General features: G+C 37.8%; 3 protein-coding genes across 3 annotated transcripts; 2 read left to right on the top strand and 1 right to left on the bottom strand.

Annotated features, from left to right (window-relative positions):
• Positions 1-6,019: 6,019 nt before the first annotated feature.
• rexo4 (REX4 homolog, 3'-5' exonuclease) lies at positions 6,020-11,727 on the bottom strand. The gene is made up of 8 exons (XM_042507903.1): positions 11,232-11,727; positions 9,322-9,608; positions 9,093-9,239; positions 7,971-8,164; positions 7,756-7,844; positions 7,592-7,666; positions 6,832-6,906; positions 6,020-6,693 (listed from the first exon to the last, which is right to left on the bottom strand). Exons 1-8 carry the CDS (start codon positions 11,457-11,459, stop codon positions 6,535-6,537), a joined length of 1,254 nt encoding a protein of 417 aa, XP_042363837.1. The 5' UTR covers positions 11,460-11,727; the 3' UTR covers positions 6,020-6,534.
• A 304-nt stretch (positions 11,728-12,031) lies between these two features.
• LOC121958556 (phosphatidylinositol N-acetylglucosaminyltransferase subunit P-like) lies at positions 12,032-15,210 on the top strand. The gene is made up of 5 exons (XM_042507554.1): positions 12,032-12,109; positions 12,273-12,357; positions 13,424-13,496; positions 13,637-13,755; positions 14,885-15,210. Exons 2-5 carry the CDS (start codon positions 12,276-12,278, stop codon positions 14,941-14,943), a joined length of 333 nt encoding a protein of 110 aa, XP_042363488.1. The 5' UTR covers positions 12,032-12,109; positions 12,273-12,275; the 3' UTR covers positions 14,944-15,210.
• Positions 15,211-16,202: 992 nt separating this feature from the next.
• On the top strand, positions 16,203-18,557 carry si:dkey-197c15.6 (putative nuclease HARBI1). The gene is made up of 2 exons (XM_042507553.1): positions 16,203-17,124; positions 18,088-18,557. The coding sequence occupies exons 1-2, from the start codon at positions 16,425-16,427 to the stop codon at positions 18,519-18,521; spliced, it is 1,134 nt and encodes a 377-aa protein (XP_042363487.1). The 5' UTR covers positions 16,203-16,424; the 3' UTR covers positions 18,522-18,557.
• Positions 18,558-18,653: the final 96 nt, after the last annotated feature.

The following is an 18,653-nucleotide window of genomic DNA, read 5'->3' as shown; positions in this document are numbered from 1 at the left end:
AACACTCTCTGCATCTCACTTAAAAGTGAATTACCCACAGCGTCACCAGACCAGAACAGATGCAGCAGGAAGTCATCCACAGAAAGTAGCTGACAGTGTTTCTTCATCAACCCGCATAAATACTGAATGCCCAACTTTGTTCATTTTAAGAGCGAGCATTAGCCAACACAGACACATCCACAGTCAGTCTCTTGGCGGCAGCATGGTGCAGCTCATGCATAAGGAAGTAGTGAGCAGCAGACCTGAGGGGACTTTGTGTGGTCAAGAGAAGTTCTCGAGCACAGACAGGAAAAAGCAGATCTGTGTTAATGTCCTCAGCCTCTCGGTTCACTATAATTGCCAGTAAATGTTATCATCGTTATGGTATGGGAAGATGAAAAGAGATTGCAAGAAACAACAAACAAGCTCCGACTATACACTGTATTTGCAGTATATTCACCACGTTGCATACATTTGCACAGACTGTACTGTAGGATAAACAGAAAGGAGTGCCGGCCTTGAGGATGCAAAGACTGACTAATAATAAGTAATGGTGGTTCAATAACATCTATGGATGCTGTCCATCACTAATTGGAAAAACTGCGTCCACTGAATTACAGTTTCCTGTGCTCAGAAATGGATAAAACGCTCATGATCTTTGGGTTTGTTATGTGTTTTAGTAGAATTTAACTATTCGCAAATAAAAAATAGATCCTGCCACAAGAACTGAGTAAGACTTACAAATCATACTTGGCAGAGCTGCTGTTTATATGCTTCGTATTCATAACCCGCAGACCACACAACACGTCAGTATTGACTAATCACTTTTGAGAAAATGCGCAGCAGAATGGAAGACTGTAAACTGCATCTCATTGAATTATGCATCAAGTGGCATGTTAGCAACAGCAGTAAAGCCTCCAATCCCATCATGAGATTTGTTAAATGCAGTTCTGCTACCATGTTATTCCCAGCACTGCAGTTATTAGGAGGTAAATTCCAGCGACCCGGTCTGTAATGAGGCGATAGTCCTCCAGAGCTGTGTGCTACAGCTTCAATATGTTATGCACTATTGAGCAGTATTAATTACCTGATTAATCTAAGAATTAAAAGACATAAATACTGTATTATGTTATTAGAGCCAACAAACAGAGCTTTATGGATACCTTGTTTTTATCAGCCGTGTCGTGACAATAACATTCTATATGTTTCTGCAAACTATGAATATATTTGCACATTTTATACTGTTACATCAACGTTTCTAAAATGACGCAGTATACATATAAATGTAAAATATCCGTGGTATGCATTAATGTTCGATGCCAACATTTTTTTCTGCCAACTGGGTTGATTTAAATACATTCCACTGTGTGTATAATAAATGAATTAAACAGGATTTTAGGGGTGTCAACAGTGTTGACACACAGCTATACATTATATTTTTCCAGACTCAGGCTGATGTCACATTTGAGATGGAATGATGTTTTGAGCTTCTTCAGGCTAAAAGTTGCCATTGATTTGTAGCTTGTTGATTAATTTGCAATCCACTTCACTTTGTAACTATAAACTTTTTTTGACATTTGTGTATTTTTATCAACTTTGTAGTATTGCTTAGTCTTGACATTTTGATCAGTTATTCAATCTTTGTCTTTATCTTTTCTCTTTTTATGAATGACTATAATCATTTAATAGGGTAGGCATCTCCACAAGCCATTTTAGATTCTAACCTCTCCTGCACAGTTTAAGTGTTTTAATTTTTTCTTTTTTTTGTCTTTTCTATACATGTGTATGTAAAAACAAACAGATTAAAAAATAAATAAATAAACAACATGTTTTGTTCTATTCAGTCGTCTGAGCCGTCACAATGTGGAGCCACACATGAAGCAAGAGGAGGGATGGAGCAACAGATGCAGAACTTTGGCTGTCATACCATTTCTCAGGAGTCAAATGTCTTCATAACAAAATGTTTTTCCAAGTTCTCTTGAGTATTGGCCCATTGTTCTAACAAGTGTGTCTGATTACTGTGTGCTGTCTCCAGATTTTGAACTGCAATAAATCCCTCTGAATATTCGTGACAAGCGCGTCCTCCAAACTGCTTTTCTCTTTTGAGCTGTAATTGAGCAGTTCCTAATGTTGCACTGAGTTCAGATAACTTTTTCAAAGGCAATAACAAATTAAAGAAATTACTGATTTAAATATTAAGTGGTATTTAACTTTTATCCCTGGCATGCCATTCAGAAATACAATATTAATTGTTAATAAATGGATGATTAATCCATAAAGAGCTTCTAGAGTGTATTCTTTTTTTGTGAAATCATTTCATGATACATATTTCCGCCTCTTTCACTAAACTTAAAAAATTTAACTTTAATCAATTTTAAGTTTAATTTAATCAAATTTAAGTTAACAAAAGTTATAATGTGTTGTTTTTTCAAGTGTTTTTTTTTTTTTTTTACATTTTGATTCAATTTTGGTGTCATTGTAGAGGCTGACATTTGTGACAAACACATCGCTGAACAACAAACAAACCTGTAAAACAGCCATTGTAACTATAGCAGGGAACTAGCATAATGATTATACAATTATAACACATTAGAGTAAGTTGTTTCTGTTTTCCAGCCCACTTTATCTATAATAGCCACACCGATTTGACATTTTATTGAAAGAAAGATCTGATAAAAAGGTAGTTTTGGGGACTATGGGCTGCATAACTGTATTTATGTTCATGTTTTGTCTAAGCTTTAATAAATGGTTTCTGTTAAAAGTATCGTGACTTCCTGGAATTGGTGTCTATGTTGGAACAAAATTTTGGATCGCACAATGAACAGATGTGCATTTAGGGGACATGCCTGGCACACGCAAAGTGAGATTCCTGTCATTTCCAGAAAGCTTGGTTTCTGCTGTTTCCAAACTTCAGATTCTCAATTTAAAAAGATGCGGTACGTTTCCTTTAACCTTTTAAAGCCTGGCTGGACATCAGTTTTCTTCTGCAGCTTTCAGACCTCTCACAAGCTATTTAACCATTTGAAAGCTGAGCAAATGTGTTTAATTTTCTCCAAAAACATGACGGGAAAAAGAAATGACCAACTTGGCAAGAAATGTCCGACAAATTGCAAGAAAGGAATAAAACAACCTGAAAATTAAGGCAAATTTTCCAGAAAACTTCATAATCATTATAAATATATATTCAAAATTACATTGCAGAAAAATATTCCTGTTCCTCTTGTTTGTTTTTTTTCTTATTTTCAGGCAATTTTCTTTTAAGTTTTTAAAGTTTACTAATTTCTTGCTATTTTTTGGGCCAGGTGTTATTAAGTTGCTCATTGCCTTCTCGCCATGTTTTTGAAAGAAATCAAACAAATTTTCTCAGGTTCCAAAGGGTTAATCTACTCTCTTCCTTAAATATTTAACCACTAAGGGGAGACGTGACTTAGTTTGACAGTTACTGGCTGCACATGTGCTGCATATGTCCTCTGGTCGGAAATTGCGCCAATCTACCGCACCACAATCATAACAGAGCTGTACCAAAACACCCAGTGTTATCCAGAAAACAAAATCTTTAACCTCTTATATCAGCAGCTGAGTCCATTCCCACACCAAAGTTTACTCTGTGGTTTGCTGTTCATCTACCTGAGGCCTCACAGCATCACAGTGAGCTCCACACAGAGCCTAATTTAGAGCCTGAGGCTGCAGACTGAGGGCATCAGCTTCACCTCAGTAATGTAGGGCACACTTTGCATCAGTCTCTGGGCAGCAAATCACACTGATATAAAGTTGACGCACAGGGAGCCTAAATCCCTTATTTCACCATCATAACTGCAACAAAAACCCCAAATAAAAACCACATAGAGTTTGTGACATGGATAAGATGGAGTGAGATAAAAGAGAATTTAAATAACTGAGTGTGACTGAGTTTTTGTTAAGATGCTTGATGATGCCATAAAAGTATATTCTAACAACCTAGGCATTTGCTTCAAGGACCAAAGGCAACATAACACACTTAAAAATAAAAAACCTCTAAAAATAGATGCATTTAAAGCATAAAAAGACAGTTCATCCCTCCATAGCTGAAAGGTGCTGGTCCCTCTCCATGTGTGTTTGTCAGAGAAAGATGAAGAACGTAAGGTTTCATCCGCCTGAGGCTTCCAAAATCTGATCAGGCTCCAAAATAATTTTGTCTGTATCCTTCTGACCAAGGTTTCATTTCTACAAGAAGGGCACACTCTCCATCAAACATGGGTAGCAAATCACAATGATATCCCCCGGGCACACGAGGATCCCAAATACCTCACTTTATCAGTGGAAGTGAAACATAACACACACGGCGGAGCTAAGTGAAGCCCGGATCTAAATAGTTAAGACCAGTCTAATGTCTCATTCATCTTATGCTTTGTGATGTTTAAAAAAAAACAATAGTATCCAGAGACCAAAGCCAAAATACACAGAGTAGGCATTTCCTCCTACAGGTACAGATGTACAGTATACACATCTTTGACTGTAAATAATGTTGTCACAGTTGTTGTCACGATGCTTCAAAGCATTGTGTGGGTAGTCATGAGAGAGCTGCAGAATAAAGAAAATGTGAGTTTTATGATTCAAGAAGCAGAATTTTAAACCCTAACCTTCTTCGATCAGTTTAAAAGGAATAGTTGAGATTTTTGAGTTGTCTGAGTTACTTTGCTTTAATCACAGGGTTTCTACAACTTAAGGTGAATGGGATTAAGACTTTTTAGGACTCTTTTGATGCCAATTGAATTGAAATTTAAGACCAATTTTAAGGTAGCCAATACTGATGAAAAAAGAACATGTTCCAAAACAAACAAATTGAGGTTAGGGGGGATTTTTTTTTCTTTTCAAAAATGTATTGTAATATAAAACATGACTCTTTGATGATGTTAATACACAAGGGATTTGTTGTTGTTTTTTTTAAGTTACCAATTATTTTAAGCTTTTGCAATGTAATGTCCAAAAAAAGATGAATAAAAAACCCACCTCCAATATCCAGGCATTTGAATGCCAATTAAAGGGGAATCTGATGGTTCAGTGGATAAAGCAGGCACCCCAGGTATGAAGGCAGTGTCTTTGCTGCAGCAGCCGTGGGTTTGATTCCGGCTCACGGCCCTTTGCTGCATGGCATCCCCTCTCTCTCCCCCTTTCTCACTATCACTCTGTCCTTTCTAATAAAGGCAAAAAGGCCAAAAAATAAATAAAGTAATAAAAATAATGCCAATTAAGGATTCTTTTTACATTTTTTAATTAAATGCTTTTTAAGACTTTTTAAGGATCTGCGGGAACCCTGCCCACAGTAGATGGCGGTCTCCAAGGTCTTGGAGAAGCAGGCAGGAGTAGCGCCTCGGAATCTCAGCATTGTACTGCTGCGGATGAGGAAAGCAGCAAAACTTATTTTAAGTCCCTAAAAAAAGTAAATATCAACTGAAGTGTACACTTAAATAGAATATTTTCACCACTTTACCTCACAGAAAGCAGACGCTGCTGTTCTACCAGTGCCTTGCTCATTCAGTGAGTTTGTGTTATTGTGTGCCTTTCATATTTTAAAGGGTTAGTTTCAATCCACCAAAGTCACACAATAACATAAACTAACCGATCGAGGCACCGGTAGACAAACAGCCTCCGTGTTCTGCAAGGTAAAATTATTGTTTTTGTCAGATGAGTCCAGTGAAGACAGCATAGGTAAAGACTTTAGTTCCCCGTCAGAAAAGGCAAAATATTAATATTTTATAAATAACTGACTTTTTTTTATGTGGTTAAAAATATGTTTTACTGATGCCCTCCTCCACAGCAGCACATTGCTTAGCTTCCGTTGCAACACCTCTGGCTGTTTCTCCAAACTGGGGGCATAATGACTGACATCTACTGTAAGTAATACACTGACTATAGATGAGTACCTTAAAAAAACTGAACTACACCTTAGACTGACTTGTTTACTTTTGTCATCAACAAAAACTGTATCACTGGTGAAGGCTTTAATAAACAATAATTGCAGTATAACTTCATCGAAAGGATTTCTCTAATGTTTTATGCGTACTTTTTAAAGTATTTATTACTTAAGGCAACCGGGAATCACGTTACAACAAACCAAGATATTAGAGAATAAAGATCCGGGAAAACGCATAACACTGGAAGCATTACGAAACACAATAAAAAAATGTTTTCTAAGTTCTCATAAACACTCCAGAGACGAAACTGGATGATTTGAACACCTGCCTCCAGCTGCTGGGAAGAACATATTGGGAAATGATGTTCTGGGAAAAGTTGGAAAGGAAATGGCTGAAAGGATCAGTGTAAATAAAAGCTCAGTGATCTCTTAGATGTTTTAATCCCTGTGCGAGTCACAGCCTGGGACGCTCAGGCAGAACACTTCTTGCTTTGTGTAAATCTTGGCAAACACAAGCAAGTTTTATATGTCTTGGCATGTCGTGTCTGAACGGCCACCTGTTTAAAAATATTTTCATGGACATCTTTCCAAACCTGTAATCACTTCAGTCATGGCTGCTCTGATCCGGAGATGATCTGTCCTCTCGCAGACTGATTTTAGATTCATAACCCCACAAGACTCTTGGTGTTGTTCTTGGGAACTATGGGCTTTCTCACACTCTTCTTGTATGAGTCTTTGTTTTGGTGGCTGGCTTTAATCTCTGCTTCCCACTGTTTTTTCACCATTGTGTAGAGCCTCATGGTGGCCTGTGCATCTTGGACCTGGTGGATAGTTGAGAAAGAGAGAGAAGACGTTAACACTGGATTTCACATGATTTATTGGTATTCTTTGTAGTTCTGTACACTGATGTTTTCGAATAAAAAAAAGTGACATTTGCGTCTGATGTGTTGAAGCCTTACAGATGAATGTTCGCCCTGTTGGACCTTAACGTTGAGTATTTCTCTACAAAGGAGTTTCAGCGAAGGTCGACCACTCTTAAAAAAAAAAAAAAAAAACACTGATTCTGGGAACTGAGTCACAGAAATCTATATGAACAAGATATACACAGCAACTCTTGATGAACTGAAATCATAGGGGTCCGCATTAAACAACAGCAAAACTACAACAAAACACCCATTTAAAAAATTTCCCTAAAGAGTAGCAGAGTACACCGAGTCTCATTTATCCAGTCGTATGTTCAGTACATCCAAAACTCACCCACCAGACTTCTCACCTGCACCAAGCTCTCACAACAAATCACCCAAACCCTCATCCACCTTCACTGGCCCCAAATTAAGGTCCCCATCAAATACAAAATCCTCCTTCTCACCTACAAATCCCTCTATGCCCTTACCCCCAGTACCAATCCACCACCTCTGCCTCGTGAAAAGCGCTACGTAAATCCAAGATATTACTATTACTATTTTATTACTGAGCACACAACTGGATAAATGAGATGTGGAATATTCTGCACGAGTTGTGTGAAAGTTTGTAAATGGATGTTTTGATGTAGTTTCGCTGTTGTTAAACGTGGTCACCAATGACTTTAATTCACAAAGAATTTTCTCGTCCAGCGGAGCCATATGAGTCAAACAAATATTTCTTCACAAAATAAACCTAACATGGGGTGAATCATTGATGTACAAACAGTCATTAAGTCCTTCAAAGAAGTGTCAGTACCTTTACAGACTTCTTAAAAGGTTTGTACTTCTGAGTATCCCGAATTTTCTTTTTTGGATGATCAAGGAGTAAAATCTGAAATGGAAGTTTAAGATAGGTTTGTGAGTGCTGAAATTTACTTTGAAAATCTTTAAATTCCCTCTCAGATTTCACATCTAGGCTACCTTTAGGTCGTTGTGTATGGCATGTCCAACCACTATTCTGTCTTGCAGGATCGCAGCAACCTCCCTCTGCACAGTCTGTAACTCCTCTCCTGCAGTGAGGCACACATGGATGATAAATCCTGGTGCAGCAGTTCATTTTACAACAATGAATTACAACTTGGTTCAGTTTCTCATTCAGTTATTCGTTGCTCGTTACAACCACTTTTGTGACTCACCATTTCTGATGTCCTCTGGTCGGATGCCACTGACAGCTGTCCTGTAGTCTGTCACTTTCTCTGTGGGTTTCACATATTTGTCATAGATGCATTTCCCAAATTGGTTCACGAGAGACACGCGGGCCAAGATGCTGTCCTCTCCATCAGGACCGACTCCCACCATCTCGCAATCAATGGCCACGGCTCTGGTGAGGCTAACGGTGGGCGAATGGAAAACGGGATAGTAAGAGAGGACAGTCCTCACTGCTACGCAACCTGCCTGAGGAAGATCTGTTCTCTCCATTTTTGTTTGACATATTGCTAATGAGAGTCAGATTTATTGAACTGGTATGCGATACATACACAAAATTAGGGCATGTACTTACAAGGTATGTATGTACATATGTATTCATGTATGTATTTCACACATTTTTGTAACACCTCCAAGAAGACTGACTTTAAACAGTCCCTTTTTTTCAGATGCAAAGTTTTATGTCACTGCATGTTGATTTCCATGCTGTTAGAAAATAAATCGAAATGAATGGCCGTGTAGAAGGCACAGAGAGCACTTCAGTAATCTAAACCAGTATGACATGCCAAGGAAGAGTATCTGGAAAAAAATGTTCAAGAAATAAGTTGGGGAAATACACTTCTTTTTAAGATTAATGGGAAAAATACAAAGAATTACACTAAATCTCATGTATGTCCATTAAAGGGATAGTTTGGATTTTTTGAGCTGGGGTTGTCTAGCCTGCTTTTTCAAACTGGGTGCATGCCGCCCGCCATCTACTGTGGGTAATACACTAAGCACCTCATACAGTGCCACTTCAAAAAATCTGAACTGTCCCTTTAAATATGAGGCTACAGGCCGAGGACGGTCAGTTGAGTGACATATGGACTGAGTGCAGGGGGAAACAGCTAACCTCGCTCTGTCCATAGGTAGTGACTTCCTAAATTATGCAAAACCCGCAGCACGGTCTTTAAAAGCACACACAACACTGCAGCTTAACAGGCGCCAATGCTGCATTCAGGTCATATTGGATATCTTAGTTTATGACTTAACTGTCAACACTTTTACGAGTATGGCAGGAAAACCTCTGTAGCACATCTGTGGGGCTACAAAAGGCCTTCGTCGTCTCTCACCCCTCAAATGCTTTCTCCTTGACCAGTGCGCTCTGTGCGTCCTGGTTCTTCTGAATGCCCTGCTTCTTCCTCATGATCTCTGCTGCCTCGGCTCCCACTGTTGCCTCGATGTCATCAGGGTCTACATCATCAAACCAGAGGTCGTCTCTGCAATAGGACAGAATACGATAAAGTTAGAAGCCATTCCTCTTGACCTGAATTTTAGTAGACGTTAGCGCTGCATACATACTCTGTAGGTTTTGTCACTTCAGCTACAGGCTTCTTTTTCTTGGTCGCTGGCTCACTGTTTGACTTTCCGCTGTCCTTTTTCCTTTTTGGAGCAGCAGACTGTTTTGTCTCTGAGTTCACTTGAGAGTCAACACTGTTTGGAACAGTTTTGTGCTTTGCTTTTTTCCCACTGTCTTCCAGTATGTTCTTGGAAATATTTTTAGAAGAAGCCTCTTTTTTATGCTGAGTACCATTCTGAGGTATCGGTACCACAGGCTGCTTCTTCTCTGGCTGACTGGCCTTTAACATCTGTGGAAAGTTTAGCAAAGTTGTAAGCAATCTTGAGGAAATTAATGTTACTGAATGTGACACCTTAAACACAGGGCCTCATGCAAGTCAACCGTTAGCACAGTAACACCCCCAAAACACTTGTGTAAGGGCAGGTTTTGTAACATGTGCAAAAACTTTGGTACATGGCCAAGACTGGAGAGATTAAACCAAAAAAAGGCCTGTTGTTCAATAAACTTAAAGTAAATGTGATTTCAGGGGATTGTTTCAAAGCATTTAAAGTAAAACTACACATGCAAAAAGGTTTAAATAAATGAAATAAAACAATATAATTGAAATAAGTAAAATGGAAACGTGCTCATACATAAGATTTATATAAGAAGCTGGAACCATGACGGTTTTTTTTCCTGAAAAATGACTTGCACGTTATAAAAATTGTTGCCAAATAATTTTCTAATTAATCGACTAATTGTTCCAGCTGCACATGTATACTTTTATTTGGTTTGTGCGCAAAAAATCTTAATTTGTAAAGTAGTTATCAGATAACAGTAGTGAAGTAAAAAGTGCAATATTCTGAAGTGTCGGGTTAAAGTGGGAAGTACCATGAAATCAAAATACTCTGGTGACATAGTAGTTACTCAGATTTGTACTTTAATGCAGTACATGAGCACTGATCAGCAGACGGGCACACAGTAATTGAAATTACAGTATTTGGGATCAGTGGACACATTTTTTAGCCCTGAAATGTAATAATCCCATCATTATAATTACTCTAAAACATTATCAAAAATTGATGTAATGATATTCATGCATTTTTAAAATGAGATGTTTTTCTCTTTTCTTGACCAGAGTGCTCTCAAATAGGGATGATAACAATTAATCAACAATCGATTATTCAGTTAAAAATTTAATCAAACGTGAAATTTAATCAAATAATCGCTGGGCTGTGCAATACTGTCTGAGAGCTTACAGTTTGTTGCTGTGAGCTTGGGTTGGGGAAAAAAGCGCAGTTGTTATTGTTTGAAATAACTAATGTTTTTATTTTTTTCAAATGACGATTCACCAATTGATCAATCATTAATTTTACCAATAATCAATTACAGAAAGTGCTTACTATTTAAATTAAATTAAATTTTAAAAAATAAAAATAAAATAAAATAAAATACATTAATTTCGAACAAGGAAAAAGGAATAAATGTGTAATTATACACAAACATACACACAACATTTCGGAAAAGGGGCTGGAAAGAAGTACAAGCATATTAAATTCCAATCCTTCTTCATTAGTTATTGAAAAATAATTGACTCTCTTTCTTTTTTAAATAAACTAAATTTTCTCAAACTATATATACTATTCGTAAACTATACAGACCACATATGTGCACACACATGTAAACATCTACATTGTTGTTTACAGAAAAATGTGAAACTCTACTCTCTCATAAAAGGTTCTCTTACCTAAGAGAAGCGTAAAAATAAGAAAACATTGGCAAATTCCCAAAAATCAATGGGTACTAACAAAATAAGGAAAAAAATGTGCACAGGCATATAAGAGACATTTAATTCGTCTGTTGTTTCTTGCATGAGGCCCACAGATATGTGAAGAAGCTTCAGAGACAGGACCAAACGGTTTTCTGTACAAACCTCCTGTAATGTCTTCCAGTTAGCAGAGAAATGTTGGACATCTTTTGGAGGAGCTGCGAGCTGCGGGACTTTAGGTTTTTCTTGTTTCTGCGGTGGCGGCTTTAACTTCTCATACTTCACTTGCAGCCACTTTTTTCTTTTGCGTCTCGATGTTTGCTTTGTCTCTGTAGATGTGCGCTTTTGTTTTTTCGCAGGAGACTCTGTTTTCTTTGCGTTAACCTTCGACATCACGGCGTCTTTAGGTTCAGTATTTGGTGTTACTCGGTTGAAGCGTCCTCGGCCACGCTGGACCGTCACAGCTCCGTCACTCGGTTACCAGGTAACGCTCAAAAAAGTAACGATCAACACCGTCTCACCGACAAATGTCTCCCCGGAGCGAGTTTACCGTGTAGCAGCACCGACGCAGAGGAACTGTTAGGGTATTTTTTTCGTAATTTCTGAGAGAAATTCACGCTAACAAACTTCAGGCGCGCTAAGCCATGCTGAAATGTGTATTTCCGAGGTGTGCAGCTTACAAATGCGTCCGGTAAAAAAAAAACATGCACTCGGAACACATGCGTGTCTAGATAGACGAATGCGGTGCAGTTTTCAGACCAATATTCACTTTAGTTTATATGGCATTTAAATATATTTGAATAGTATTTTTTGTATTTTTTTCCCGTAATACCAAATGCAGAAACTCGTTTGTGACAAACGTTTCACATCGGACCCAAATTGTCATGGGACAAAACGCAGACGTGATAAGTTGATGGACGATGTTTTTGAGCGTTAGAGAAACATAATCGGCCTGTGTTTTGGGAGAGAAATTTACCGTATTCTTTACTCACACTGTGGATAAATACATCGGGAACATCTTGACAAAGAAAAGCTGAGTTTAGGTGCGTTGATAAGGAGATTTCCGGAAGCGTTTTTCTGTTCTGAGGCGTCAACTTTTCCCATTAAGCTTGTCTAGCTAACGTTAGATTAGCCAGAAATATACATTTTTTCGGTCTATAAGTGGAATCAACTTTATATATTTCTCTGTTTTTGTTGTGGTTTCAGATCATGGTGGTGAACTCTCCGTCTCCTCTGCCTGAGAGAGCCATTTATGGGTTTGTCCTTTTTCTCGGCTCCCAGTTTGGCTTCTGTAAGTCCCAGTTTGTCATTTTATTTTTCCAGTATCACTATATCCAACATGTCGAATTCAAATGGAAAATCCAATAGAGACAAAGTAAATTTAATGGCATGTTTATACATTTTCGTCTACATACCAACACAACAGTATTATTACGACATTATTCAATTGGGCTTAAAGAAATGTAATGAGATCTGACTTTTAAATATCAAGGTTAATCATTTAATTAATTTTTGTCTATGAAATGTTTACTTTTATTCGTATATATTTTTTAAATTATTCTAAGTTTGTAATTTCTGCAGGATTCTTTTGTGTGGCCAATTCAGAAACAGCTACAAATGTATTAATTTATTTATAGGATGCTTTTGTATTTCTGTGCTGGAAATGGACCATCTGACATTTTTTTATGCATTGTATTTATTGATGAAGAAAGTTGTTTTTTTTTCTTTCTCTGTCTGCTGTGATGAAATACTCCACAGAGGAACTTGATTTATAAAAAATAACATGTATAAAAGGCAATGAGCAACCTAAGAAGAAATTACCAAAAAATCAGTGAATAAATAAATGAAAAATAAAAAGTGTAAGAAAATTACCTGACAAGTAAGCAACACAAAACAAAAAAAGAATAAAACAATCAAAAAATAAGGAAATGACTTGGAAAAAAAAGAGAAAAATAATTTGAATATAGAATTATGATAAACAGAAAAAAGTTCTCTTGACCCTAGATTTAGAAAATAAAAGTAAAGTAATTTCCTAAATCTACTAATTTCATCTACTTTGTGAGACATTTCTTGGCAAGTTGCTCAATGCCTTTTCTCCCCATGACTGAAAAATATAAAACTGATTTACTTAGGGTTTAAAGGTCTCAATACTTGGGAAAGCGTGTGACTGCAGCACGAGTAAATTGTTGTGGATCCATTTTTCAAAGGGTTAGATATTAGAAATAGCATTAAAAAAATTCCAGTCATTTATTGGCCAATGTCAAACAGTGTAACCAAGCTATTCGAACAAAAACGAGAAGAAATCCAGTCAACCATGTCTGTAATCTGACTTCCACTGTTGCTTCATCTCTCCACAGGTCTGTATTGCCTGTGGGCATTTGTACCAGAGGAGTGGCTGCATTCAATAGGGCTCACATACTGGCCTCAAAAGTAAGTATAGAATCAAGATCTGATAGTAGTTATCAAATAACGAGCCCCCTCTCGTGACTACAAAATGAAATGCCTCAAGAAATACACATGCCAAATTACATGTTTTATGATCTGTAACTGAAACGTTTCGTCTCGTGTAGATATTGGGCCCTTGCAGCGCCGATCTATCTGCTGGTTGCATTAGTGATCTGTTTTGTGTTGCTGTTCGGAGTGAACATGAACAACACGGCTCCACTCGACTCCGTGGACAATGTCACAGGTGAGGAGGACATTGCCATAGGTCAGAGGTTCTCAAACTGTGGGGCCGGCCTCCCTCTGGGGGCATAGAGTCACTGCAGGTGGGCCATAGATGACCAGGGGTAAAAATACACAGTGAAACAAAGTTAAATGAATCTGATTTATGGAGCAGGAATAAACAGACAAGAGTCTGCTGATGTCATCTGATGCTGATCCTAACTTCGCTAAAAAAATCAACATCCTTTTTATTATTAGTTGCTTCCCCAATTACTGGTAATGACTGATACAAATGTTGTGTGTGTACACTTTTTCTTCAGCTTCTGATGGGGTCATTTAAGAAAAAGTTTGAGAACCACTGCCATAAACTAACCGCAATCTACTGCTAAGGTGACAATTTACCTGGTAGTTATTAATATTGTGATGACTTCTGCTACAACTACCAAGAAATTAATCTAAAAAACAGTAATAAGAAAAATATTTAAAAGCTCAAGATATCAATTACTATCTATCATAGTACAGCATAACAAAATATGATACAGTAAACCCCCCTGAAACCTGAGCAATTTGGCCTGATTTATTTCAAAAACATGGCAGGAAGGCAGTGACCAAGGAAAGAAGAAATGACCCAACAATTAGCAAGAAATTAGTCTAAATAAATACATTTTTAAAAGTACAAGAAAAATAGTAAAGTAATAATAATAATAATAATAATAATAATAATAAATTAAAAACTAATATATAATATAAATATTATGTATAAAATATATAAATATCTATAACATAATTTCAAATATGTGTAATTATGGTAATTCTCATAATTTTTTCCTTTGCTTTTTTCTTTTTTATCTAGATATTTTTACCATTTTACATTTTTTTAATAAAATATTTTTTAACATTACATTACATTACATACCGAGATTCTCAGTGATTTTTTCCCCATGTTTTTGAAAGAAATCACACCAGTTTGCTGATGGCTCAAAGGTTAAAATACCTGTGAAAGGCATCTGAAAGCAAAAAAGTGTTGTGGCTTCAGGTTTCAAAGGGTTAAGACTTCATCAAGCCTCCTAACATGACACCCAAATGTTAAAAAGATTTTCTCGTAGAATTCATTCCTGATCCTAAAGCCCTTTAATGTCTCCTCACCGTCACAGATGTGTACGCTCAAGGCCAGAGAACGACAGGCCAGCGCAAGGGGGAATACCCCGACTGAAGGACGTTTCCACCAGTGAAGTCAACAAAATGTTCTATATGTCACCAAAGCGATAACAAACAGGAGCTGATTTTACCCGGAGGCAGAGGAGTGAGGTTGCTGGGGATTTATAATGTTGTCACGGTTTGAACGTTGTTAATAAAAGGATACTGCTTTATTTATTGGCAAAGATGTTCTGGAGGAATTGTTTTATGAATCATTATTGGACAAAATGATGTGCTATGTCTTCAGCTGCATTTGATGTAAAACCCTCACTAGAGCAATATTGGAAATGTTATATAAATTATACTTTTTTATATATATATATATATTTGTTTGTGCAATGCTACTCTTTTGGGTTTTGAGCAATTTGTGTTGGAAATTTAAGGAATGAAGTTGCAACAAATCAGATGCAGTTTGGTGCCTGGCTGAAATGTCCTGATTCTGACTTGTGATTTTAAAGCACTACTGGACAAGATTTTATTGTAAAACACATTAATCTAGTTAATCAAAATCACAACTTTACTTGAAACCCAGATCTCCATTCCAGCGCTCAGTTATAGAGGTTAATGTTTGTTTGATTTTTTTAAAAACTCTATAGCCTTATCTTTATAGTGATACTATAAATGTTTAACTGATTAGATATCTTTACAGTCTGAGATTCCTACTTGTGATAATGTGCAATATATCATGTAATTTTATAGAGGGGAAATAAGCACTTCTTCCTTTCCTGTCAGGAATAGTCTGTGGCACTTTGGCAATGGGTCAGTAAAACATTATCATATTCATCACATTATCATGATATAAAAACCTTTTTTGTCATATTCATATGTCATATTCTAACAAATCATATTAAACTTTTAATTTAAAGCACTCCCATTAATTACGTTCCAATATAACAAATCTATAACAACTTCTTGTGTTGTTCTTTTAAGGCATCTTATTACATTCACAGAATATTCATCTGAAGGTTTGCCACATACTATTTTCAGGAGATACTTCAGAGAGTGGGGATATTTTTAGTCACGAAGACAATAACAACATACATATATGTGTTGTGTGTGTTTTTTTTTTAAAGTCTATTAAAACCATTTTTACCATTAGACGATTTCTGCGTTCAAATTTGTCATCCATTTTTATTATTATTCAGAGTGCATTTAGAGTAGAAATCCGTCATTATGATTATTATTGTCATATTATTTTAAATATTCTATTAATATTTTCTTTTGTTTGGGTCATGACAGCGTTCTGAATGTTAAATAGGGAATCTGAAGAACTTCCTCAATCACTGTTTAAACTTGATTTTTACCCATGACATCATAAACGTAAATGCATTTCTGTCCACTGGGGGGCGATAAAGAAAACGATTGCGGGCCGCCCGAAATATTATAGAAGAAGACGTGCTTCCGTTATGCTTGCTTCTGTTTATCATTATTCATCCACCCATTTTTGCAGGAGTTGTCCGTATATTTAAGCATATGCTGAAACAGTAACAATAATAAATGGCCTTCGCTCTGCCGGTGTGGCTCGCGGTGCAGGAGGAGCTCCTCGCGGAGCAGGACGGAGCGGATTCTGCGACTCAAAGCTGTTTCGACGACTTCGACGATGCAGCTTTGTACACCATGTTTCACCTCACCAGACCGTGCATCGCTTTCATCACGGACGCTGTGACAGTCCGCATGAAAAGCACCGCGGTGAAGAAACCGCCTCTGCCCAGGGAAGTGTCGGCCAGCTCCCTGATCATGGTGGCGCTCCACTATTACGCACACGGGGTTTTGCACGCTGACATCGCGCAGAGAGTCTCGCACAGCCAGGCGGACTGCTTCACGGTTATCTCCGTAATCTCCGGGGTCATCGCAGGGATGGCCGATGCCTTCATCTCATTCCCGCAAATCCGGGAAGCCAGAGCAAACGTCGCCTTCAAGACTGAGAAACTGTGCGGGATCCCAAACGTGCTGGGCGTCGTGGCTCCAGCTCACTTCAAGATCAGAGCGTCTCCGTACGACAAAGACAGCTTCAGGTCTTATGTCAACACCCTGGGTTACACGTCGGTGGTGAGCCAGGTCATGTGTGACTCCGACGGCAACATACTGAGTGTGGAGAAATGTTGCGTGGGCAGCACGGTGGAGCAGGAAATGTGGGAGACGTCGTTCAAGGGGAGGGAGATGGAGGAACACCTGCACGGAAATACCTGGATTATTGGTAAAACCTTTTTTAAAAAGCAGGAATAAGAATAGTGATCTCTTGATGGATGTCATAACTTAAAGCAGGGGTACTTAACTGGCTTTGCTGGGGGCCACTTTTGCAAAATGACAGGAAGCCAGGGGCCAGTCACAGCAGCCCCATACATGTTTCTAGGATTTTAGGACATTTCTGGGATCTTGGGGTGTTTATCAGATTTTAAGGACATTTCTAGGATTCTTATTTTATTTGCACTTTTTTAAAAAAAACTTTTTAATCTTTTATGCATTTTGTTTGTTTGTTCTCTGAACAATACTGCACATCTCATTATTATTGTTATTTTATTTAATTCTATTCTATTTTAATTTATTCTGTGTTAAGTGCCTTCCTTTGTGTGTGTGTGTACATACATATATATATATATATATATATATATATATATATATGCATTATTTTGCCCTTTTTAACAAATATTTGATTCAGTTTCTGCTGTCTTATTTGCTGCTGCAACATAACAATTGCCCTCACAGGATAAATAAAGTATTCTATTCTAGGATGTTTCTAGGAATTTAGGATGTTACTCAAATACTAAGACATTTCTAGGATTTTAAGGGTACTTCTATGATTTTAGGATGCTTCTAGGATTTCAGGACTTTTTTTTTTCTTTTTTTACAATTTAAGGACATTTTGAAACAACACCCATGAATGCAGTCGAATGTGACAGCTTCTCCTCTAAATGATATTTTTTATGTTAACATGAAATTACGCTCATCCTTTTAGTCTGTTTAAGCTCTGAAACACATTACTGCTTCTTTGTTTTCTACATGAAGCACTCAGGTTTGGTTTCAGTTTCCATAGAGCGGCTGTACAGTCTCTCACCTTTGTGTGATGATTTCCTGGCAGACTGTGCACTTAGGCCAGTTCCGCAATCCATAACAAATGTTTAGTCTGTATTAATTGCGTTCTCTCCTGTCTTTCTTTCAGCTGGTAAGGGCTACAAATTGAGCAAACACGTCTTGACTCCTGTGTCAGAACCTGCAGATTACAAAGACATCCGCTTCAATGACGCCCACGCAAAGATCCACAATGTCATGCGGACGACGCTTGACCTCGTAAGGAGGCGTTTCAGGTGTCTGATGCAACTTGGTTTTGCACAGGAAGGCTCTCTGGACAAAAAAGCCAACATTATCAAGGCGTGTTGTGTGCTGCACAACATTGCTAAGAAGTTTTCTGTCCCTCCTCCGCCTGCGGCTGGTAGGATTGAGCCCCTGCATCCAGGCAAGCAGCGTTCAATGCCTGTAGAGAGCAACCCCGAGGCCCTAAAAGCCAGACAGGAACTCATCAATAAGATTTTCTCTGTTGTCTCCGGTAGCCAGGAGCCACGGAGTAAAGGCATCACGGAGGAGGAGGATGTGTGAGCGGAGCCAGTGTGTTTGCTCTGGATCATCAACACATTAGGGACAAACTCAAAATCCAGCTCTGATGCTAAAGATTCCCACACAGTTAGTTGCTTTCCTGTGTCAGTTTTGCACCAATATGTAAATTTGCCT

Source organism: Plectropomus leopardus, chromosome 19 (genome assembly GCF_008729295.1).
Source record: "Plectropomus leopardus isolate mb chromosome 19, YSFRI_Pleo_2.0, whole genome shotgun sequence".
NCBI lineage: Eukaryota > Metazoa > Chordata > Actinopteri > Perciformes > Serranidae > Plectropomus > Plectropomus leopardus.
This window is presented reverse-complemented; position numbering and strand designations above follow the sequence as displayed.